General features: G+C 51.1%; 1 protein-coding gene across 2 annotated transcripts in view; it reads left to right on the top strand.

Annotated features, from left to right (window-relative positions):
* Nucleotides 1-25363, top strand: part of LOXL2 (lysyl oxidase like 2) — a 92031-nt gene that overhangs the window by 33607 nt on the left and 33061 nt on the right. For both annotated transcript variants that reach the window (XM_053911079.2, XM_053911078.2), the window contains exons 3-4: nucleotides 4488-4663; nucleotides 18807-19018. In XM_053911079.2, coding sequence (XP_053767054.1) covers nucleotides 4488-4663; nucleotides 18807-19018 — 388 coding nt within the window. The remainder of the gene's footprint in view (nucleotides 1-4487; nucleotides 4664-18806; nucleotides 19019-25363) is intronic.

Below are 25363 nucleotides of genomic sequence, written 5' to 3'. Positions count from 1 at the left end.
GAAATAAAATCAGGGTTCATGGAAGGTACTGCGTGGAGGAGCTGACGACATGCTAGGACCAGTGGTCTGTGGGTCTCTGCTGAGCTTGCAACGTAGGAGAAGCATGCGAGAAAGATGGGGTAGGGACGTGGGGCAGGGCAGGAGGGCCACGTGGAGATGGGGAGGGGTGTGATTATTGGTGATGCTAAGGGCTAAGCCATGGCCATGGGATGGTAGCTGATGTAGGGTGGAAGAAAGTCCCTGGAGAGAGGCAGACGAGTGAGGGTGAGTCCGAGAGGACTGGGAGGGCTGTCTGTATGGTGTTGAAACCATCAAGACTTAGGAAAGAAGCGTGAAAGAGCAGAAGGGAGAAACATGCTAAAATACTTGCAACTGTCGCGTCTCCAGGACTCTGAGGATCACACTGTCCACCAAAGTGGTACTTGGCCCACATCATGAGAGCCTTTTAAATACAAATGTATTTGAATTTCATCAGTTTAGGCTTTTCAGCACTGGGTTCATAGTAAGAACTCAGTAAATATTAGCTGATTGATTTATGTTGATGTGGGAGAGTATGAAGAACAGTTGGCAAACAGTACTTGGCATAGTGACCAGAGAAGGTGACCAAAGCCCTGGAGTGTGCTCCCATGGGGCTCAACCCGGGAAGTCGGCTCTGGCTGAGCTGGGAACGCCGTAGCAGCGCCCGTCCAAGGCCACCCCTCCAGGAGTGCTCACTGTCGCCTACTCCTCTCAGGTTCAGGCTGCAAGCAGTGAAGGCAGGGCAAGTGCCCACATCTCCTGGGGTGTCCAGCCTGGCCTGCCAGTGGGTCTTCTCTCCCAAGGTGATTCTGAGCTCAGAAACATCGTGAGCCCTGGCAGAGGGTTCTAGAGGCGACAGCTGCCCCACTTCTCACTCTCTGGATGGGTCTCACAGCCACCTGAGCCTAAGACAGTGGCTTTCGTCTGTCTGTCTTTGGATCTGAGGTCAGATCTGATTCCTAATGCACCCCCCACCCCAAATTCTTCAGATCAGAGTGACAAAGCCAGCAGATGACCAAGCGAGGCCCTGAAGATTCTAACTTGTTTCCTTCTCCCTCCCTTTCCCTCTCTCTAAAATCAGGAGTAAAAATAATAATAATAAAATCCCTGGCCGGTGTGGCTCAGTTGGGCATTGTCCTGCCAAGATAAAGGTCGCCAGTTCGATTCCCAATAGGGGCACATGCCTAGGTTGCGGGTTCAGTCCTCAGCTGGGGCACATATGTAAGGCAGCCAATCGATCTTTCTCTCTCTCCTCCTTCCCTTTCCCTTTCTCTAAAATAAAAAATAAAATAAATAAAATAAAATCATGGTACATGGAAGATATCATTCCCCTGACAGAGCCCAGTGGAACACTCTGGCATTCAAGTGCAAATTAATTTATAGTCTTTCTCTTCCAAATTGTCTGTTACTTTGTTTATACATTTCCTTTCCTCAGAAGCATTTCTTAGAGTGAATGAGTGGAAAGGGTAAAATGAAGTATTGCTTCTGATTGACTGGCTTTTTGTGTCCAAGGTTGAAGCCCCAGATGCATGCCAAGTGCCAGTGCCCTAGCAGCTCTGAGATGGCATCTGTGCCCTGTGCCCAGAATCACCTTGCCCCCAGCGGGCAGGGCCAGCGCTGGCTGCTTTGGGTCAGGGCAGCCTGGTTGACTGGCACTTAGCAGCCAGGAAAATACTATCGTGAAATCAGGCTGTATGAGAATACCACGTGTGGGGATGCAGTCTTGGGCTAAGTAAAAATTTACATTCCCACCATCTAACAACAAAATAACCACTGAGAATACGTGGAGGGTAGAATAGGGGTGAACTGAAGCTCCTTAAGAAAGCAGTTCTTTGGGGTAACTAAGTTCCCATTTGCACTCCAGGGGCTGATTGCAAATGCTCCTTATGAGAAGTTGGGCAGACCCTGGGGAATGTTTTTCAGCTCTTCAGGCTGCCTTTGGCCGCGCTGTCCGACTCCCACCCCCGCTAGCGTGTGTAGTTCTCTCATTGCAGAAGGAAAAGGGCGCTTCTCCACACCACCTCTGTCGCTGCAGCTGCAGGATGTTCCAAGGAAGAGGCCGTTGTCACACATGGAGGGTCTTTTCCGTTGCTGGTCCTTAGCAAGACAAACACTGGTTTGTTGTTGAAACAGCAGTCGGTTAGGGAGCATATGTTTCAGTGGAGCTTGATGGCTTGCAGACCAGGCCAAATTGAGAAACCAGTTGGAAAACCTCAGCCCAGATGTTTTCAATGAGCTCTTTGCTACCCTCGATGCATCCAAAGGGCTCCCTCGTTGGGGCCCCGAAGGGCCATGGGTCACAGTGGACGCGTCTCAGCAGGGGCTCAATGTCCATGTCGGGAGACTGGCCCTGCTTCTTCCCTCACCTTTCAGAGCCTCAGGGTGTCCTTGGTTTTCTCATCTCTGCAGTGAGGGTGGTTTTCATCCCCTTCTTCCTTGCAGCGTGGAAACAACGGTATTTCCATTGTTTTTCTGACTTACTGGGAGGAAGAAAGGAAAAGGGAGTTTGAACGTGTGCTAGGAACACAGATTATCTCACTGAATATCCATGGCAACCTGTTTGTTGGGTATCATTGTTTTTACTTTAGAAACAGGGAGCAGGCCTGTTTAAGTGGTTGACCGAGTCACGCAGGCCCCAAGCCTATGAGAGAACTTGACCCAGATTATCCGCCCCCATTATATTACAGAGTTCTGCACGGAGCCATGAAAAAGAGACAGGTTTGCTTTTGTCTCCTTTCATTTGTCAGTGGCACTTACAAAAATCACTTTTGGAAAAACTGTACAACTTTAATTTTTTTACTTTGAATTAAGGTAAAATACACATAACATAAAGATGTGCTGTCTTTACCATGTTCCACTGTACGGTTTGATAGTGTTAAGTGCATTCACGTTGTGGCACAACCACTATCCGAAACACTTCTCATCTTGCAAAACTGAAACTCTGTCCCGGTTAAGCGACCACTCCCCATCCCCTCCCCCCATCGCTGACCCCCCACTCTACTTCCTGTCGCTATGAATCTGACCACTCTAGGAACCTCGTGTAAGTGGAATCAGGCAGTATTTGTCTTTTGTTATTGGCTCATTTCATTTAGCATAATGAACTCAAGATTCACCCAGGCTGTGCACGCCTGTGTCAGAACTCCCTCCCCTTTCGGGCTGAATGATACTGCACTGAATGGATGTACCACATTCTGTCAACAGACACCCGGGTTGCTCCCACTTCTTGGCTGTTGTGAATAACACTGTAAGGCACATGGGTGCACTAATATCTCTTTGAGGCCCCGCTTTCCATTCTTTTGGGTAGATACTCAGAAGTGGGAATTGCTATGTCATATGGCAATTCTATTTTTAATTTCTTGAGTAACTACCATGCTGTTTTCCATGGAGGCTGCACCATTTTACATTCCCAGCAACAGTGCCTAGGGGTTCCAATTTCTCCACATTCTCACCCACACTCATTATTTCCTGGGTTTTTGAGAGTAGCCATCCTGATGGATGTGAGGAGGTGTCTCATTGTGATTACCCTCTGGCATTTTGCGCAGTGAATCTTCTGCCTAGTGCAAATAGGGTAAAGGCCCCGGAGGGGAGCCCGTTTGCACAGGGCCTTCCAGGCAGATGTGCTGCTGCAACCTGGCCCTGCCTGCACCTGCCTTTGGAAACGTAAGGAAGCGGCTCTGTGGGTTAGCCTGAGTCGGTGGATGGAAACATCAGGCAGTGAGAACACTGAATGGCCCAGGGTGCTAGGCTCTTGGGGTGGCCTTGCAGTGAGTCGCCCTGTCTGAGCCAGAGCTCCACGTCTGTGAAGTATGAATAGCCGTGTCACCTCATCCTCTTCCCTGAGGGGTGCGGAGGTCAGGGGAGGGAACACACATGAAAATGCCTTTATTAAAAGCCTCAGAGGCAGGATAGCTTAGACTTTCCCCGGAGGGTCCAGTTCAGCCTTTGCTATAGATGGAAGGTGAGTCCGGCTCATGCCATAGTCAGTGTAGCTAAAACCATCATCATCATCACTACCGTTTTTGGGTAAATATGGGCTGACAATACACTAAGCACGTGCTGTGCGTTATCTCTAGTCTGCACACATTCCGGGACTCGAGTGTCATTGTGATCGCCACTTTCCTGGTAAGATACAAGGGCTTTGACCAAGGTTACATAGCGAAGTGGCCGAGCTGGAATTCAAACCTGGCTTAGTATCCAAGTCCCTGTCCTTTCCCCTATACCACGTGACACCCGGGCTCAGCCTTGCTTTCTACCCTGGGCACGTTCAATCAGTCTACCATGTCCCTCTGGCAAGGGGATCCAGAGAGATGGTCTAGAACCCTCTGCAGTATCTTAATGTGCTAAAAATCAGTTGATGACCACACACAGCTGCCGAGATTAGAGGACACTCGTACAGTATACAACACTGGTCCCCCAAAGATTCAAACTTACTTTGACAGAGTGGTTTCTCTCTCCTCTGCTCCATTCAGGGCCCATCTGGTTGGACAATGTCCACTGCACTGGCAAGGAGGCGACCCTCGCAGCCTGCTCCTCCAACGGCTGGGGCGTCACCGACTGCAAGCACACAGAAGACGTGGGTGTGGTGTGCAGTGAGAAGAGGATTCCCGGGTTCAAATTCGACAATTCACTGGTCAACCACGTAGAGGCAAGTCATGTGCCCCTGCTGACTCCTCCATATGGATGTTTTCTTCTCTCCGTGTAACTCACTTTTCGCTTCTGATTCCAAGAAGTATGTATAAGCACTAAGGAGGGCACCCGAGCCCACCTGAGCTGGTGGGAGGGCAGTTGAGGGAGGATTTCTTGAGCAGGGGGACGCCATCAGTGGGGGAAGGGGCATCAGTGGAGAACGTCTGGGGCAAAGGCCCAGAGTCATGGAGTTGTGGACTGGGGATAAGCAGGTCAGTACTGCTGAAGAAAACGTGGGTCCGGGGGTCGTGTGAAACGCAGCTAGAAAGGAGGCATGAGAGGCCTTCTGTGCTCTGCTCAGGAGCTTGCCCTTTGGACCAGGAAAACGTATTTGTTATCAATTGCTGTGTAACAAGTTACCCACCCCCAACCCCAGATTTTTCAGCTTCACACAACAAACTTTCATTATCTCACACAGTTCTAGGGTCAGGAGTCCAGGGGTGGCTTAGCTGGTTGGTTCTGCTCAGAGTCTCTCAGGAGGTTGCAGGCAGGCTGTCTGCTGAGGCTGGGCAGAGCCTCTCCCAGGTTGGCTCCTGTGGCTGTGGGCAGGCCTCGCTTTCTTTCTGGCCATCAGCTGGAGCTCTCTGGTCCTCTCCACACAGCCTCTCCACCGCTGCCTGAGTTTCCTTAGGACACATGGTTGTCTGTCTCCAGAGTGTGTGACTCAAAAGAGAAAGAGGAGCAACACATGGAAACCACAGTCTTTCCTAAGCTGGTCTCGGAAGGCTGTCCCATCAGTTCTGCTGTGTTCTATTGGCCCCGCAAACAACTGTGTACAGTGCCGGAGGGCAGGAGGTGGGGGTCACCGGGGGGCCATCACAGAGGCTGGCTACCCCAGGAGAGTTGCTCCCAAATCCTGCTGGGGATCAGAACCCTTTGAAAATACAGATACTGGGTAATATTTATAATGTTGAAATCTTATGACTCCAAGCTTCGTATCTAAATTTTTAGCTTAGTGTTACATATCATGAAAATTTTATCATGTTATCGAAGACTCTCCAAACCATTACTTTTATTAGTTGCCAAATATTCTATCTTATGAACCTGCTACAATGTAGTTAAACTTTCTTGCTTATTGGACAGGTATAGATCAGTAAATATAGAATTATAATACATGTCATTATTCATAATCTTAGACTGCATTTTTGATGGCATCAGTAGAATTTATGACAAGAAGTAGAATTATGCAGCCATGGTGTTAAATAGTATGTATATTTTGAAGTTTCTCGATGTGGATAAACGATTAGAGGAAATGTTTTCTAAAACGCTCGTTCCCATTGTGTATAGAGGTGCGATTCAGTCTTTATGACGAGGCAGGAGCTGGGGTCTGAAGCAGAGCCCTCCCACTGTGGGGCCAGGCTGTCCTCCAAGCCCCCTCACGCAATCCCGACGTTGCCAGCCTGACCCCGGGCAGCATCTGGGAAGGGCAAAAGGCCTGAGACCCTTCTACTGCATTTATGGCTTCATTTCCGATTTACCTTTTCAACAAGTTCTCCACTTAAACAATGAAATAAGTGAATATTGCTATTTATTGTGCTACTCATGTGCAGGGAATGTGAGGCTTAGGGCCAGCGGGTAGACAGCCAAGACTTCCTCCTGAAGGAACATGCTGGATGTCACCCCCAAGGGGCAGTGGGAGCTGCCAAGAGTCCAGTCCAAGGAGCCTTCCCCATGCCTTAACTTCCACCTGACCATGAGGCTAGTGCTGAGGAAAGGTGACTTCATGTTGCCTTGTTTGGGCTCCGGGGGAAGCTCAACCCAGACTGGTCTTCATGTTTTCCTCCCATGACTCACACCATCCTGCTCTTTTTCATATGTTCCCAGAGCATGCTGGGAAAGGATCTCCAGCCTTTTCTCAGCTGGCAGGATGAAGCCGACAGTCTTCAAATACTGCTGTTTTATTAGGAATAACCAGAAGAGACTCTTATGGAGTGTTCGTACTTTAGTTAGTGCCCCAGGTACTGAGGACAACTTTGTTTTACCGTGAAGTTTATGACTTGGGCTTTTCCAACCTGGTTTCACCCTTTTCACGCCACTCTTTCTAACCTCATACAGAATAATTAGCACCCATGTACATGTATCTCATTTTTCCAATGGGATTGGAAGCTCCTGAGGGGTGGGGCTCTATCTATTTCCCCATTTTATCCAATAGAAATAATGCTTGGTACCTAATGGGAACAGTATCTCCCACTCCCAAATTTTCTTCTTCCCAGGAATGCAGATCAAAGATCGTTATCCCCTAAGGTGAAGAATCTCCCAGGGTAAAATATCAGACTAAACAGCGATGAGAGGTACATAGAAGCAAATCATTCCTTTATAGCATTGCCCTGCCTACCAGGACAGTGAGTGTATTTACAGCATCTTTAATGGACCCCATTCAGCCTACACCTCAGGATAATCCACTTTGACTGTCAAGTGAAGGTCCAGGCTTCCAGGAATAAGAAAGTCATTGACGGTTTGAAGCAAGAGAAGGTGGGCCAACGTGTCAGTGGGTTTCGCCACTAGGGAAAAAGTGATTCTGGAAAAGGACCCTGTGGGTATCACTGCAATGGAGTTTTGGTGACCACCTCTACGGGCAGTTCTCACATTGAGCGTTTGAAGGGGAGATAAGATGGGTGTTCTGAAAAGCAGAGCCTTAACCGTGCAGCAGAGTCAGAGGCATGCCTGAAGGAATATGTCGGAGAGCACTTATTCTGGAAGGGCTGAGAGTCCACGATAGGAAAGCTGGTGCCTGTCTGTGTCTGGGACACTCGCTGGGCGTTCGCCGCGTGCACTTCGCAGTCCAGGACACGGTTAGGGAAAGAAAATTTGGCCCTTGTCTTCCAACCCTTATAATCTGAGAAGATAAGATACAGGCCTTAGGAAAAACTGCAAGGTTATTCCAGGGCACAGAGCCTAGATCCTAAATGAATTTCCAGTAACCCAGAGAGGACGACCTGGAGGTGGTCACCTGAGTTGAAGGGAGGTCGATGACTTCCACTGTCTTCCAAACTCCGCATTTTCCTGGAAGGTCCCCCCTCACCGTCCGAGAAATCTGACTGGTTCCCGTGAGCCAGCCTGGGGGCTTCTGGTCCAGCCCCCAACACTCAGGGACTTTTCAGCTGATGAGCAGTGCCCAGAGCCTCTTCCCTGTGGCATGGGATAACAGTAGGTCACGAAAGGGCCCGGATCCCAGGATGTCTGAGGAGAGCCTTTGAGGGCTGCCAGAGGGCTCTTCTGTCCAGGACTTCGTGGCTAAAGCCCGTGCTCACTGCAGGGCTGGCCTGATGGCCAGGGAGCTGCCCAGACCACCTACAAGGGATTTTTGTGGGACGCCGAGAAGTTTCTCTGAAATACCTCATGTAAATAGCCCGGGTCAGTAGCTGAAGTCATGGAACCACCCTCTTAACTAAAGAATGTCTGTTACTAATGTTGTGCGTGGAAGGACGAGGTGTAGGTTTGGTGGACATGCCGTGGGGGAGTCACATGTACCCACCGATGGTACTCAGGACAACTGCTGAGAGGTCAGTGTGAACACAGTGCGTGGGCCCTTTGGTGTCTCCCAGTGCTCCGCTCCTGCCTCTCTGTCAAGTACCAGAAATTTGCATGGAGATTAAAATGAGTGCTGATCAGATTCATAAGAGACAAAACTAGGAGGGATCGCTAGAACAGAACACTACGGAGAGATTCAGAAAAATCTCAGTAGGTTGAAGTAATAGACCCAAACTGTAACATATTAGGGGTGAACAGAAGGTCCTATGTCAGGGTTCATGGGGGGAAAAATCAACCACAAAGCAAAAGCTAGGGAGAGTGACTGAAAAGTGTTGATTATATTTAAAATATCCCCGAAGGCTGAGTAACAGCTCAGTATAGGCCACAGGCTAATATGGCTGCTAAAAAGTGAATATAAACCAATACATTGATAGAAGAGTTGTTTTCCTAAAGTCTTTACTTTTTGGACCAAGAAACGAGTGAAGGGGTCAGTTCTGGGGCCATCTCCTAACTGGGTCTCCCAGGGGAGGGACCAGCAGGATGGGGACAGGTCTGGAACCCGCATCATATGAGGAAGTGAAGATACTGTGTCGAGAAGAACGCTGTGGGGGGAGGGACAGGGCAGGTCTCTCGAATGTTTGAAGTGCTGCCATAGGGACGATGCTTGTCATTTGTATTAGCACCCAGAACTAGGATGGATGGGAAGGTCAGGGGATGTGGATTTTAGCCCAGCATAAAATCTCCGTCACACTGAGGGCCGGCCCTTTGCAGTGCATGGGGTTGCCCATTCATTAGTGCTAAGCCCCCCGTCACTGGAGCAGTTCAAATAGGAGTAGGATGGCCTCTGGCCAGGGCAGGCGCAGCCAGATTTCTGCACTGGGAAGGAAGGAAGTGGGATAAGGTAATTGCCAAGCTCTAAGACCCCTTGTCACTCTGCGTTTATGAAAATGCACCCAGCCCATACGGCGGGCGCCCACTGTATTGACAGTGTCTATACCATTTTGTGAATTGGTGTCTGTCTGTCTGTCTGTCTGTCTCTCTCTCTCTCTCTCACACACACACACACACACACACAGACACAGAAGGGATGCCAGTAGTGTGTGTGCTGTGTGCTCCCTTCTCTCCCTGCCTCCTCTCTGGCTCCTTACAACCTTGGCCTTGAAAGTGAGCACGGACTTCTTACCCTCACTCTTCTGTCAGCACATCAGTGTGTGAGAGCCAAAACCCTCTCTCGACTTCCCCTAGCTTGAGGCCTGTACATTCAAAAGTGGCCAAGAGTGGGGTGCAGTCAATGTGAAGGGTCAGTTAATGCTTTCTCTGTATCTCAGGACCCCAGGTATCGATGACTGGACTAGTCCAGTCTCACAGGTGTGACCTTTCTCAGGAGCACACTGGAATTTCTGAAGCCGAGAGTGGAAGAAAACTGCATCAGTCTAGACCAAGTTCATCCTACTCAGGGGTGCCAGAAGCATGAGTCACTAAGCCCTGGGGCCTGGCGGATGGAATTTCACTGAATGAACTCACCGCTTCCAGTGAACTCCTTCTGCACCCTCCCGGGGCATCCTCGGGGCCCCTTAACACTTCATAAATTCTGGAGAGAGCACCCCTTCTTTGTGTGGATGACCCCACCGAGCGGGAGTTCACAGATGTGGACCCTGAGCTACCTGTTGGCCAGCAGCTAGGACACTGGGCAAGTCCACTGTCATCTTTAAGGTGAGAGGGTTGAATTCAGTCCCTTCTAGCTATGACAGTCTGTCCAGAGTGGCAACAGCTTCTCCGTCAGAATGGCACTACTGTATGCACTCATCACTTACAAGATAGTTTTAAATATTCTGCAGGGGGGAAATCAGATGATATCTGTAAAAGTACTTGCAGACTGGGCAGTTGATCCTACTATTGCCCTGCCAGCCTGGGTTCATTTCACGTGGAGAGTCAGCCAGGCAGAGTTCCAGTTCTCCCTTGTCTGGCCTGGGCTGCCCTGTCACCTCATGCTGTGCGTTCTAAGGTTTAGACCCCAGAGTTGCAGGCAGGACACCTGAGTTCTGGTCCAAGTGGAGCCTAAGACTTGCAGCCGTCTGTCTGGAGTGACTGACCCGTCCAAGGGCTTTGGACACCTCCTTGTAAAAAAGCATTTTTATAAGGACAGTGTGTCTCAAATCTTAAAACCACAAAATCTTACAAAGAGGCAAGCAGGAACAAAAAAATAAAATAGGAAATACTGTCAGTTCCAAAAGGAGACATCTGTTTTAAACCTAGGAAACAGAGCCCTAACCAAACCTCCCAGGATTTCGAGGTTCTTTCATGGAGAGGCTTTGCTTCCTGCCTGTGGCGGGGAGACAGATCGGGAAAAGCACTGGATGAGGAGAAACGACAAACCCAGATGCCCTCCGAGCAGAGCCCTCAGCTGTTTTGCACAGTGAAAGTCATGTGCTCACAGAAAGGCGTGTGTCTGGGGCCCTGTGCGGTTACCTCAGGGGACAGTGGGGTCTCTTCTTTTTCTCCACCTCTCCACCCTTCTTCCCCACCCACTTTTTTAAAGGCTCTTTTGCAAACACAGTTAGGACACCAGAACTGATGGGCAGGCCCTAGGCTGTGAGATTAAGGTGTGGCCTAGGCCCCACGGTCCCGCAGCCTCAGGGCCTCCCTTGTGACGGCAGGCAGCCCAGGCAGTCCTGAGGGTCCCACGGGGGGGGGGGGGGGGGGGGGGACAGGGCAGAGCTGGGAGAACCGGGTGGCCCTGCCCCATGCCCTCATGTCCTTCTGCAAGGGTGCTAAGACCTGAAAATGCTTTTTCTTTTCTCTCTCTCCTTTTTTAAATCCTCTCCCAAGGATATGCTTATTGATTTTAGAGAGAGAGGAGGGGAGAGGGGAGAGAGACAGAGCAAGAGAGAGAGAATGAGAGGAACTTTGATGTGAGAGAGAAACATTGATCAGTTGCCTCTCATATGGACCCCGACTGGGGACCCAACAGAAACCTAGGTGCGTGCCCTGACTAGGAATTGAACCCACAGCCTTTTGGCATACAGACGACGCTCCAACTAACGGAGCCACCCGGCCACGGCGAGCTTTTATTTGCTTAACCACAGAACTGAAGCTGTTGGGAAATTTTTAAATTCTAGGATTCCGGGTTTTTGGTTCATAGGCCTGTGCTCAATCCACGGTGCTACACCAGCCAGGGCTGGATTCCGGGTTTTTATTAGTCACAGACAGCTGCCAAATGCTTCAAGTTGTTTTTGGGTTTTTTTTTCCCCTCAGAAGCAACCTTATCTCACCAGCATCTGGGGTTTTGCGGGGTGGAGGCCCAGAGCCCAAAAGGAAATAACCATTGCTACAAATGCCCGCACCCCCAGCCAGGGGTTAGTCCCCCCACCAGTGAGGAGGTGCAGCAGGGCGCACTGGGTGGTTTAGGAGAGGAAGGGAGGCTGTGTCCAGCTCTGTGCAGTGTAGAAGGCAGTCCCTCCAGGCCTAAGTACAGACCCGCTTCCCCCCAGGGCCACAGGACGGCTGGACGGCCTCCCTCTGTGGCAGGAGGAGAAATGGTCACCAGTGGGCAGTCTGTGCTGGACTTTTCAGCAAGGGAGCGAAGAGCTCCACCAGGAGTGCACAACCTCTGAGCCCCGGCCCTGCCGAGCTGGCCAGCCCTGCTGGGCCCAGTCCCTCCGGCGCACAGGGGGAGCACACATGACATCCTGTCTGGGGCTGACATTCCTGTTTATTGAGGGCCTCCCTGTGCTCAGGGTTGCCAGCCACAGAGGTTCTAAGGTGACCCATTTTCCCAACTCAAAGTGGGCCACAGTGTCTGAAAAGCAAAATGGTATTTATGCAGCTAACACAACAAAATGTGTGAAATGATGTCCTTCCTGGCAAATCTGGTAGCTTGGCAAGGGCACACCTTTCCAAAGCAAAAGTAACCATCATCACTCTTTGTGAGATGAGGTAAATAAATGATAAGTAACATTATAAATTGTTTTAGATGAAATAAATGAGTGAGCAGTATGTACCCATTCGAACAGTGTGGGGTAGATGATAAACTGGGTGGCAGTTTGGAAAGGGAGGGGTCAATTGGGGAAGAAAGTGTGAGGGGCGTTCTATGGAGGGAGTGGGGTCCAGGCTGGGCAGGAGGAAGTCTCTCTGTCCCGGGGTCTGCTGCTGTGACCGGGGCAGGCTGTGGTGTCCAGTCCGGCTCTGCAGTGGGTCCTTGGGGTCCATTTGAGTCACCTCAGCCAGGCTGGAGGGGTCAGTGCCCGGGAATCTACCTGCCCCGTCCCCAGGAGGCCGTTGCTAAGGCAGCTGGGTGCTGTGTCTGTTTGTTCACTCGTTCAGCATGTTTCAGCTGGGCCCAGACCCTCCGCCAGGCCCTGGGAATGAGGGAGTTAATGAAACAAATGGACAGTCTTGTCCTGTGGGAGCTCGCTGTCTAGTAGCAGAGAAAGACGATTTCACACATCATTCCTTTGTTACCATGGTGATGACGGCTCTGAGAAGCATCAGATACCCTACCTGGGAGTGTGGTAGTCTGTCGGGCCTGGCCCAAGACTTGCCCTGTCTGTGGCCTCAGCAGCCGTGCTGGGTCAGGGTGCCTGGTGGCTGAAGCAGGTGTCCCGCCAGCTTCCTGCAGACAGCAGGGCCTGCCTGCTCTCCAAAGAAGCGGCCTCTGTTGCCTACCCCAGCGCTTCGGATTGGAAAATGAAACAGAGTGTCTGATGTTCCAGCAAGCGTTACAAAGTTTTTGATTTATAGGAAGGCCCGCACAGACTGCGCTTTTTCCTCCAGTGGCTCATCATGACTGCCCTGCCCCGCCCTGCCCGCTCCGGCCCACTGGCCTCCTTCAGTGAGCTGAGGAGCAGGCATGGTGGCCATGCCTTCCCTGTCCACTGTCATCCTCCGACACAAGTCAGGGGTGGGAGAATGTTACAGGCCATTCCTACCGTGAATTCCCATTTTGATCATCAAAAGGGGGTAACTGCGGCGTAGCCAGACTCTTCTAACACAACGTGCCTCATATGCTTGACAAATGATGCCCACTTAGCTGACCGTCTAAATGTGGGCTGAGCTCAGACCTGCTGTGAAGTCAGTCCAACAACTGTTTATTCACATCAGCTTTCGGCAGGGAGAAGGAGGGTGTTAAATGGCTCCGGTGGCAGGAGAATGCCTGGATGAAGGGCAGACGTTCCCTTTGTCCATCCATAAGTCGCCCGGGGAGTGCGTGTGCTGTGAAGGGAGGCAAACCCTGCCTCGCTGTTTATGTTGCATTAAGCAGAAAATAAAGGAAGTCTTTATTGGATTTTTGGCTTCAGAGCCCAACGTTTCTAGCTAAGCTGAATTCCTGTCATTGGATTTTTAGAAATTATTATTGGGTCATTCCAAAAATATTTGAAGACACACTATGTGTCTGTAATACAGAAATGAAGGAGGCACAGTCTTTTCTTGAGGGACTCACAGTCCGATGAGACAGCAAAAACCTACGCAAAGGTAAAGAGCAATGTAGAGCAGAATAACCACGGACTGAGTGAGTGACTCAGAAGACACATGCTGGAGGGATAACGGAGAAGTCAAATCTGCATGGATAGGGTATTTGGCAGAGGGGCGATGAAGAGGAGATGGGGCTGCCCGCCCACCCCCCCCCATCAGCAAGACTTGCCTAATTGGTTACCTCCTGCCCCAGGACCTCCAAGGGTGCCGGGACATCATTTTTGCATGCATGAATGAGAAGGTCCCTGGGGGTCGGTAGGACTCTCATAAGTTAGAGAGGAGAAGAAAGAGGTGCAGGAGTTCAAAGAGTGACTTTGGAAAGGCTGTGTGAGACCACTGGCTGGAAAAAAGGAAGGGAGACAATGAGATAGAAAGATCTAGGTGGCTGTTAACTGGGGTGTAAGGCCTGGGGGTCACAGGAAGGTTCTGAGCAAGACCCATGAAGTCACAATGGTCAGCGTGGATGAATGTGCCAGCGACCCACCCAGATTGAGGAGACACCCAGGGCCCTCATGACTGAATTATGGTGCCCTTCTTCTGCCTGCACAATCCGCATTGTACCCCCAACTGAGGAACAGAAGTGGGGACAGAAGGGTTGTGGAAGGACAGAAAAGGCCTTGCTAGGCAGGACGGTCTCTGAGAGTGAGGACGAGCGAGCATGCGAAGGGCATGGGAGGCTTCTGGTCCACCAGCTGGATGGGCTGGAGCCCCAGACAGTGAAAGCAGAGAGGACCAGGGGCATCCTGGGTGTGTTCGGTTCAAGGTGTTGAGGCAGGTACCATGCTGGCCGCAGAGAAAATGGACCTCTCTCTGGAAAGCCGTTTTTTTAAATAGCTGAATAAAGAAAGCTGTGGGCTTTGAGAGCAAGAGGCGGGAACCTGTTAGCAGCAGAGGCAAGGGGCTTGCTAAGGGAGGGGAAGTTGTGCAGCACTTATCAGTCGTGCATTCTGGTGGGATGAAGGAGAACTGGAGTATCTCCATCACCGTCCTCCCACCCCACCACCACTCCAGGGAGGATGACTCAGAGGGCAGGCTGGGCTGATGTTAAATTCTGACCCAGAGCAGAGGGAAGGAGGACCCTTGACGAAGACCTGGTCCTTGCGAAGGTGCCTCCCCCCCGGGGGTCCAAAACGTGACGTTGGCATGGCAGTGGGAGAAGCTGGTTGGCTGGAAAAAGGGAGGAGAGGGAATGGGATAGGAAGGTCAGGGAGGCACTCGACCGGGAGCCTCAGGTCTGATGAGTCCTAGGGAGGTTTTGCATTGTGGGCTTGCTTGTGTTCTCGCTTTGCCTCCCCCTGTATCTTTCTCTGATGCAATCTCCAACTGGACTTTCAAAACTAGTGATTCCTCCACATTGCCAACAGCCCTACACTGTCACATTGTGGAATTTGCAAGTCATTCACAGAAGCTGTGAAATATCGGTCAGGCACAGCACTGGGAGTCCAAGCTCTTTACCGGCCCCGTGGCAAGGCAGGCAGGTCCCTGCCTTGTGGTACCTCACTTTTCCATTTTGGAAGCTGGTGACAATCCCTTTCAGGACTCAGGTCCTCCTGGGGATGTGATGAGTGCCAAGTAGGACAAATACAGAAGGTTCCGTGGACTCCCTGGAGGAAGGCCTTTTGGAAAGCTCAGTGAACTACTGTCCGGCAAGAGAGACAGCATTCAGAACTTATTTTTAATTTTAAAATGTGCCAAACGCATTACTAGCTTCTGGGTAAAACTAGCAAGTCTAGAGAGTACTTTGTTAGAAAAGAAAAATGTGTATATGTTCTAGTGTTTCAAATTGTTCCTTCTCTTTTGGAGTTAAACTTCTGGGGGAACAAAATCCAAACACTTGTGGTTATGGAAGGGATTCCACAGCGGTGAAATAAGCAGGAAAGCGATGAGAGTCTGCCTGTGTTTCCTGCACTGGGGTCCCAGACGGGCCTACGTGAGCTCGTTAACTAGCAGTGAGTGCTGAATCTGAGCCACGCAGGGTTTCCCTGCATCCCTGGGGCCTGAGTCAAGAGCAGCTGGGAGGCAGCTCTGCCCTCAGTGTGTGTACTCTGGTCCAAATCTCTGCTCCTCCGGGCAGGCACAGGGTGGACTTCAAATGTGTATGCACTGGGCAGACCACCCAGAGGCCTGAGCCCCAGGCCCTGACCTGTGTGGGTGAACTCAACACCAGGTAGGGGACAGGGCCAGGTGGGGGCGAGGACCATCAGAGACCAGTAGTTAGGAGCCGAGAGCACAGGCTAGGAGTCAGACCTCCGTGCTCACCCTTGTTTACCTACTGATCAGCTGTGTGAACTTGGAGAAGTTGCAAAACCTTGCCAGATTTTCTTGTTTTTCCCCGGTGACGTGCTATACCATTAGCCTCCTCATGGGTTGTCTTGAGAATTGAGCGAGCGGATGGATGTGAAGCTCTGAGTTTGATAAATGAGGGCCCTTGTGGTCATTATCATTCAGAGAGGCAGGCCTGGTGGTTGGGAGGAAGTCTGTCAGGGTCCATGAAGGGGAGAGAATGTATTTTGTTGAATGAGTGAATGAATGAATGAGTGAATGAGGTGGATTTGAGCCCAACAGAACAGGAAGGAGCTGGTTCCATGGAGGGTGAAGAAAGACATTCCATTTTGAAGCAACAATGAATATAATAAACCTGCCTGGACTGCTGCCCTAAAGCTTGGAGGAAACGAGTCCCCCGGACCTGCCCTCTGCCGTGTGGGCACCCAAACAGACACACACTCCACACGCACAGAGACCCACACAAAGCAGGGACACACAGCCCTGCACATCACATCATCACGCTCAGAGACACACAAAAAGGCCCGTCCTGCAGAGGCGCGTACAGATACACAGACACACACAGATGTGGTCACCCCCCCACACATGCAGCGAGTTGGTGAAAGAGCAAGAACAATGGCACCTGTTCTAGCACTTCCGCTTCTCCCATCCTTGCTTCCACATCCAAGGGCCCACCAGTTGTACTCCTGCTGAGGGATGCTGTCCTGCACCAGGACGAGGGTACAGGGCTCAGCTGGGCACTCCCACCCCCGGGCCTGCCTTCTCCTGTCGTGGCAGGGATGCTGAGGTCCACATTCCATATCTTCCCTTAGCCAGCCTGTGCTCTGCCCCATGGCAGGCATGGGGGGTGGGGTGAGAGGGGAGATCTGTGAATGTAATGAGTTTGCCTGCCCCGTGAAGAAGCTGCAGGACTGATATTACTGTGGTAACTTTCCTTCAGGGCATTACGCATTACACACTGGAATTTCAGCTGGCTTGTGAGGTGGGAAGAGGCAGGAGGGGCTGGCCCCCGGGCTGGTTTAGACCTCAGCCCTTTCTCGGTGTGTCCCTGTCCACGTGTCTCAGTGGCACGGGTCCTGTGGCCTGGATGGAAGCTGTAAAGAATGTAGGATCCCAGTGGGCCAACATCAGCTGGCCACTGGCAGCTCTCCTTCTACTCTGTGTGGAAGGAGCTAAGGCCAAATGCCATCACTGCAGGCCACATACTTTCCGCCGCCCTGCGGGACTGGTGGAACAGGGCCCGGCTTTGCACCCTGAAGCCAGTGGTGAGGAGTCACAAATCTCTGGGCACCCAAATAATGGTCCTGTTCAACCTCGTGGTTAATTTGCATCCTAGCTGGTATTTGGGTTGAGTCTCTGGGTGTCCCCTGCCAGCACCCGCGCCTGGCCCCACCCCTTCCCCCCTTGCCCAGATCAGAGAGCTTCTCGCCATATACCTCAGGTTCCCTGCCCTGGGCGGGCCTGGGGAGACCTCTGGAGTCAGCCAGCCCTCCCATCTAGGTAATGGGAGGGCAGTAGCTATAAAGCCCCTCGCTCTATTGTGTGAGGACTAAGGGAGAGAAAGCACTTCCAGCCTTACTGAGGGGCTCCATTCCACAGCTGTTACTGCATTGCAGTTCCTCGGGTCTGAGTATGGATGGGGAGCTGGGGACCGTGAGGGGCTACAAGGGAGGCACACTTGGTCATATCCGACTGTGGGCACCCTGCTAAGTAATTTGGGCATCGCCCCATAGGCAAGAGCAGGAAGTCACAGGACAAGATTACAAAGAGCTTTCTGGTGGCTGTCCCAGTGGAGGAATGGAGGAGGGAGCCAGAGGCAGGACTCAGCCAGGGAGCCTTGCAAGAGCTGGTGGTGGCCCCCTGGGGAGTGGGAGCTGGAAGTGAAAGATTCAGAAGGAAGCCTCCATGGTGTTTAAGGGGAGGTTGGGAGCCTTGGAAAAGCATGAACTCTGGGGTAGCCCCCCATTTCTTTCTCCCAGCTTGGCCTCTCGAGGCCGTCTATTCTTCTACCAAATCCCTGGGACTGGGAGGAGGTATGGGACAGGGACGCTGCTGCTCAGTGTTGGGGTACAAGGAGGAGAGCCCACACTGCAGTGAGCTCCTGCCCCCCACCCCGCCTCTTCTGCCTCCAGCGGTGGGGTCCTGCCTCTGTCACTCACTGTCTCAGAAAGATGGATGGGGCTGCAGATGAGGAGGGGGCTTTCCAAAGACCTCAAGGCATTCAGAATCTTTCCCTTCCTTGTCACAGTGGTGCCCCCCGCCCCACCTCCTGGTCCCCAGGATGCATCCAGCCTGGGTCTCTGCACATACTCCTTCCCTACCCCATTCCTCTGCAGGCCATACCCGTCCCCTCCTGGGATGTTCTCACTCAGAAATGCCCACCCCAGGATCCTAAGTGATCTGCCTGAACCCTCAGTCTTAGGAAAGATACACACACACGCAGAGTCACTCCCACACTCACACACATGCATGCACACATATGCTCAGGAGTAAAATACAAAATCCAGATTAGCCTTTCCACAGAACATAAACATTCAGAGAACACATTTTCTCTTCTGCTATAATTATGAGACCCTTGCCAGCGGGTTGGGGCTGCTGCCCTCTGCTCTCCAGGCTTTTGGGGGGGACATGGCAGAGGCTGCTGGGGCCCTCCAAGTCTTCTGGTGGCCCAGGTCACTCTGCTCCCTCTCCTTGGGTGCCCACAGTCACACTCCCCCCTGTGCACAGTGCTTTATAACGGTGGCCTTGTGCTGTGTGCTCCTGGGGGAGCCGGTAGCCCTCTGCAGGGACTGGGATTGGAGGCACGCTGGCCAAGTCGCCTCTTCACGGCTGGGCAGGAAAGTAACCTGTGTCCTTCGGTGCCTCCTCCCACCCAGAACCTGAACATCCAGGTGGAAGACATCCGGATCCGACCCATCCTCTCCACCTACCGCAAGCGCACCCCCGTGACGGAGGGCTATGTGGAAGTGAAGGAGGGCAAGTCCTGGAAGCAGATCTGTGACAAGCACTGGACGGCCAAGAATTCCCGCGTGGTCTGCGGCATGTTCGGCTTCCCTGGGGAGAAGACGTACAACACCAAGGTGTACAAGTAAGAGGCCCGCACAAGGCGCGTTTTTCTGGGCTGTGGCCGCTTTCTGAAGAGCAAGTTGTGGTGGTGGGTGCTGAGCAGAGGGTCTCCTCCAGCCAGCTGTCACTGGCAGGCCTCACCTCTGGGGAAGTCACACTCCTGTGGTGGGACAGACCCCACATGGATGACAAGGCAGAGTGAGGGGAGGGTATGGCCGAGGGGACGTGCAAGTAAAACCCCACCTCTCAGCGCTGACAGCCAGCTCAGTGACAGGGGACAGAACCCGGACAGCGCCAACTTAAGAAATGTTTCCTTGCCCTCGGTAACCGATTAGTCTGAAAAATCTGGAATTCACAGAAACTGTTAGAAAATTCAATCAGTTACACCAATCCCAATGAAATCTTACAATTTTGTTATGATTTCTGGGTGGGGGTGGCGGGAGGAAATAATAACGGGTCTTAGAGTAATTTGGCCAGAGGGGTGGCTGGTGGAGGGGCTGTACCCAGTGATAAGCTGGTGGCTGGGGTGTACTGGTTAGTAGTGGGGCCTTCCTATCTTCTCTTAATAATGATAACCTGTTTCCTGAGTGCTTCCGGTGTGCCAGGCTCTGTCCTTAGTCATTCAGTCCTCACAGTATTAGGAAGCAGGGCTTGATTTTCGAGTTGAGGAAATGAGTCAGAGAGGAAAGCGGCAGATCTAAGGTCCAAGCACAGGTCTGCCGCTGTGGGGTTCACACTCCTACACAGTACGGACTCCCAACCCTTTCCTTCCAAGCCAGAGGGAGCCTGTGCACGTGGGATGCAGCCCCAGTTCTCCCTCCAGGCCCCTAGGGTCAGGGCAGACTTCAGGTCCCTGGGCTCAGCCTGGCTGTTTTGGGTCAGTCCCCAGGCCACCATGAGGCGGAGTGCTGGTGGCTGTGCTGCTCAGCTGGGTGGGCTCCCTACCCCCCCAGGGGTAACCTTAGTGGTGATCCCCACCCCAGACACCCTCAAACATGGCCCAGACCTTCCTGTTTACACCGGGGTTCCCAACCTCTGAATACTTTGAAGAATGCCTGCCAGCTGGCCAGTTCCTTCACCTTCTCAGCTTCTCCTACCACTGGAGCCAAGAAAAGCAATTGCGCTCGCCCCACCCCAATAGATTCCCACCTGGCTGCCCCACAGTGCCCCAGCCTGGCAGCAGCTCTGGCCCTGGGAAAGCTGCCGTCAGCCCTGCCCAGGGCAGGATGGGGTGCCCGAGGCTTAGGGAGATTGGAAGCTTACAGGTGTGGACAAAAAGGGGCCACATATGAAACCTGACAAGCTCAGGGGAGGCCTTTGTGTGGCCTTACAAACTCAGAGACCTAAAGTAACCACACAGGATGGTGTGAAAGTAAAACCTTCTGACTAAAAGCAGGTCTAGGCTGGGATCTTCCCGGACAAAAGCCATTCTTCACCTTAAATGAGCCTGTCTGTTGTCTCTTTGCATCTAGGATAACATACCTGATAAGCATGCCTTTGCAATAGCAAAGTAATTTCCCTTTTTCTGGACCCTTCATTGTTACTGTTATCATGTTAATTGTTGACTGTTGACTGTCCTGCACTCACCTATGTCAAAGAAGTATGTGTCGGAGCTTCCGTCAAGATGGAGGCCTAGGTAGACACACCTCACCCCATTGCACAACCATAAGAAGGAACACAACTAATTATAAATGAAAGACACCCAGAACTGTACGGAAGTCTGACAACCAAGGATTTAAAGAAGCTATATTCATCCAGATGGGTAGCAGGGACGGAGATGGGGAGTTGGGGCAAAGAGGACTCGGTGTGGTGAGCAAGCCAGGGGCAGAGAGGCGGAGAGGCAGCAAGGAGGCCAGCAGAACGAGCAGCCCCCCATTCATGTGTGGTGGATAAAAATCAGGGAGACACCTGTGAGCGAGCCCAGCTCCAGGCCAGACAGCCCAGCCCAGAGCTCCAGTGCTGGGAAAAATAAAGCCTCATAACTTCTAGGTATAAACCCAGTGGAGGTTGGGGTGGCGGATAAAACTGCCAGCACATTCACAAACTCACCCACCCTGGGAACCACAACTGGGGCAGCAGCTGGAGGGGCACCAATCGCATATGGGAAGTGAGTGAAGTGACTGGAAAAAGGGCAAGGGCCAGGCAAGTCCCCAGAAATCAGCCAGCAGAGGTGTTGTCCTTTCTCCTACCCCTTCCCCACACACAGGTGGTTGCCCCGCCCTGGCAAATACCCAAGGCTCCGCCCCATATGACTTAAAAGGTGCGCTAAAATGGAATCAGAGTGGAATACCAAGTATACAGACACAGGGAGGCTGCCAAAATCAGGAGACAAAGAAATAATGGCCCAAATGAAGGAACAGAACGGAACTCCAGAAAAAGAACTAAGCGATGCAGAGATAGCCAACGTATCAGATGCAGAGTTCAAAACACTGGTGGTCAGAGTGCTCAAAGATCTCATTGAACATGGCAAAAGCATAAGGGAAGTGAAGGCTCTGCTAAGGGAAATAAAGAAGAATCCACAGGAAACCAACAGTGAAGGGAAGGAACCCTGGAATCAAATCAGTGATTTGTAACATAAGGAAGAAGTAAACTTTCAATGAGAACAAAATAAAGAAACAAGAATTCAAAAAAAGCAGGGAGAGTTTGAGAAGACTCTGGGACATGTCCAAAAGGGCCCACATCAGAATCATAGGGGCGCCAGAAGGAGAAGGGGAAGAGCAAGAAATTGAAAACTTATTTGAAAAAATAATGAAAGAAAACTTCCCTAATTTGGCAAAGGAAATAGACATACAAGTCCAGGAAGCACAGAGAGTCCCAAACAAGTTGGATCCAAAGAGGTTCACACCAAGACACATCATAATTAAAATGCCAAAGAAAGATAAAGAATCTTAAAAGCATCAAGAAAAAAGCAGAGAGTTAACTACAAAAGAGTGCCCATAAGACTATAAGCTGATTTCTCAAAAGAAACTTTGCAGGATAGAAGGCACTGGCAAGAACTATACAAAGTGATGAAAAGCAAGGACCTACATCCAAGATTACTCTGCAAAGCTATCACTTAGAATTGAAGAGCAGATAAAGTGCTTCCCAGACAAGGTAAAGCTAAAGGAGTTCATCATCATCAAGCCCTTATTATATGAAATGTTAAAGGGACTTATCTAAGAAAAAGAAGATCAAAACTATGAACAGTAAAATGACAACAAATACAACTATCAACAAACCTAAAAAACCTAAAAAATAAAAACAAAAACAAACTAAGCAAACAACTAGAATAGGAGCAGAATCACAGAAATAGAGGTCACATGGAGGGTTATCAGTGGAGAGGTGGAGGGCGGAGAATGGGGGGAAAGATACAGGGAATAAGAAGCATAAATGGTAGGTACAAAATAGACAGGGGGAGGTTAAGAATAGTATAGGCAATGGAGAAGCCAAATAACTTATATGCAAAACCCATGAACATGAACTACGATGGGAGATTGCAGGAGGGAAGGGAGGAACAGGGCAGAGGGGGGGCAAAGGGGGAAAAACTGAGACAACTGTAATAATATAATCAATAAAATATACTTTAAAAAAAAAGAAGTGTCTATTATTTTACTTTTTATCCAATCCCAGAGGTTTTCCCACTTTTTCCCACCTCCCTACTCTATCACCAGTGGATTTCATGTAACCCCCTTACGCCTTCTCTTTTTATTGTAATGTATAAAATAAGGTGCAAAGCTGCCATTTTCCAGAGCATTTTCTCAAACTGTTGAAGTTTTGCTTCCCAGCAATTGTTGTCAGTTTGGCTCAAATAAACTCACAAAATTTCTGACAGGTTTGGATGTTTCTCATGTTGACACAGTGGATTTGTCATCTGAGACTTACTCCCTCCCCCCAGGAGGGCCCAGAGGGCACACCGTTCGCTGGGCCCGAGGAGTAACTCTGTGAGGGGAACCCCAGCACCCCGGGGGGGCTCTGACTCACGGCCAGACCTCACGGTGGGACTGCAGTCACTGAACTGGGAAGCCAAAATGCTGTGGGGGTAATTGATCCTGAGGTGGCAGTGCCAAGTGGCAGTGGCCAAGTGGCAGCACTTAGCCACCAAAGGCAAGGTGGGCATGGCGATGGCGTGGACAGCAGGCACACGCAGCATTCAGAATCACTGTCTGACATGCACAGACCCACGCTGTTGGCTGCTTGGTCATGCTGTTCCCAGCAGTGAAGTATAGGACAGTCGTGTGCTGCTTAGCAATGGGGACACGTTCTGAGAAATGTCATCAGGTGTGAGCCTCATGGAGCACACTTAGGCCAACCTCGATGGCACAGCCTGCTGCACCTTTGGCTGTGCGACACACCGCCGCCGTGTCCGCATTCGTCACTGACAGAAAAGTCATACGTGGGGGGACCCCGAAACACCCCAGATTTATTTATAAAAAATTGAGCATTTTTTCTTCCATGTTTAAATTACAGTCACCTTCAAAGTACTCTCCATCTTTAAAAAGTATTTTATTTATTTATTTTTAGAGAGAGGGGAAGGGAGGGAGAAAGAGAGGGAGAGAAACATCAATGTGAGAGAGAAACATCAATTGGTTGCCTCTCACATGCCTCCAACTGGGGACCGAGCCCACAACCCAGGCATGTGCCCTGATCTGGAATCGAACCAGCGACCTTTTGGTTTACAGGCTGGCACTCAATCCACTGAGCCACACCAGCCAGGGCACAGTACTCTCCTTTGATGCAATATATCTATTGAGGCACTTTTTTCCCCCACTATTTAAAACAGTTTTTGAACTCATTGATTTTGATGCCTTTTAGTGTTTCTGCCATTTTTTTGTTTCATTCCTTTGAGAACTTTTTATCTGAGGAAACAACAAAAGAAAGGTCACTCAGGGTGAGATAAGGTGAACAGGGAGGGTGGGGCACATTTTTGGTCAGAAACCGCTGAACACCCAGCACAGTGCGGGCAGGTGTGCTCATAAATCACCCTTCATGAAATGGGCAAACATGCTGGGAAAGTCTTAAAAAAAAATTCACTGAAGCTGAACGCAGCCTCTCACAGTAATGCCATCTGGTACACTGATACAGATGGGTTCCTAGAACCCTCACCTAGCGGGGGAAAGCCTGTACTACAAGAGGCCCAGCCTCCAGAAGATAATTTTCTTTTTGGGGGTGGTCCCCCCTTGTGTGGGAGGAATGGCTAAAGACAGAAAGCCTACTAAATTCTTTCTTGTTCTCTACGAGCAGAAAAGTTCTAGGTCAAGTGAACAAAAGTCTAACCTGAATCATAAAAACAGAGAGTCACAGCCCTCAATCAATTACCAGTCTGGAGCCAATTTTCAGACGCAGAGCCCACTGAATGAAGAGGAGGCTGGGTCCGCTTGAGGATGGACCCCGGTACACTGCCCGAAGTTTGCACTGTCTGTTTTCCTCCCAGCCTTCCGCAAAGGGACTGCGGCTCTTTTACCAGGAAAACTATGCCTTGGGAGAGAGGAAACAGTCGGAACTTCGGGGCTCTCCTGGACACTGGCTCTGAACTGAAACACACAGGAGACCCACGTGTCACTGTGTCCCCCAGTCAGAGTGGGGGGTTGTGGGGGCCAGGCGATCTGCTGAGTTTTGGCTCACATCTGTCTCACAGTGGGTCCCGGACCCCATCCTGTGTAATCTTTCTATGTCGATGTAAGAACCGTCCAAACCTGTAAGAATTTTTATGAATTTATTTGAGCCAAACTGACAACAAGAGGATCTGTGGTCTCTGCTGTGGTGGTTGCACGCTGAGTGGTCTGGGGAAAAAGGAAATTACCCTAACATTCCAAAGATTGGTTATTGTAGATTCAAAAAGACAGTGGACAAGCTCAGTTAAGGGGAAGACCTCTGTCCAGGAAGATTCTAGCCTAGGACATGACTACCCACCGTGACCTACTTTTAGTTAGGAAGTTCTAGTTCCAGACCATCTATGTGGCTATTTTTAGGTCTCTGAGTTTGTAGGGCCTGTCAGGTGCAGTAAGTGGCCCCTTTCTTGTCCACGCCTGCTCCCACAATGTATACTTGGAGCGGACGTGCTCAGCACCTGGCAGGGTTCCTGCAAAGGCAGGGCTCCCCTTGGCCCCAGGAGAGAGCCGGCAGGACTTGGTGTTTTCAGGAAATCCACCCAGCCCCGTGTTCTTCTTGCTGCATAGCCACAGACCTGGACACCTCTTTCCCAAGTGGGCTCCCCACCCATGCCAATGGCTGTCCCTAACTCAGGTCCCCCTACAATCACCAGGCCTGGAGTGGGCTCCCCACCCATTCCTCCCAGTGCTCATCTACAGGCCCTGGGGCCTGTCTGGCATGGATCACAGGGCAGGGGCGGGGGGCCCCTGCAAGACAAGAGCCCGTGGCGGGTCAGGGG

This window comes from Desmodus rotundus, chromosome 9 (assembly GCF_022682495.2).
Source record: "Desmodus rotundus isolate HL8 chromosome 9, HLdesRot8A.1, whole genome shotgun sequence".
Classification (NCBI taxonomy): Eukaryota; Metazoa; Chordata; class Mammalia; order Chiroptera; family Phyllostomidae; genus Desmodus; species Desmodus rotundus.
This window is presented reverse-complemented; position numbering and strand designations above follow the sequence as displayed.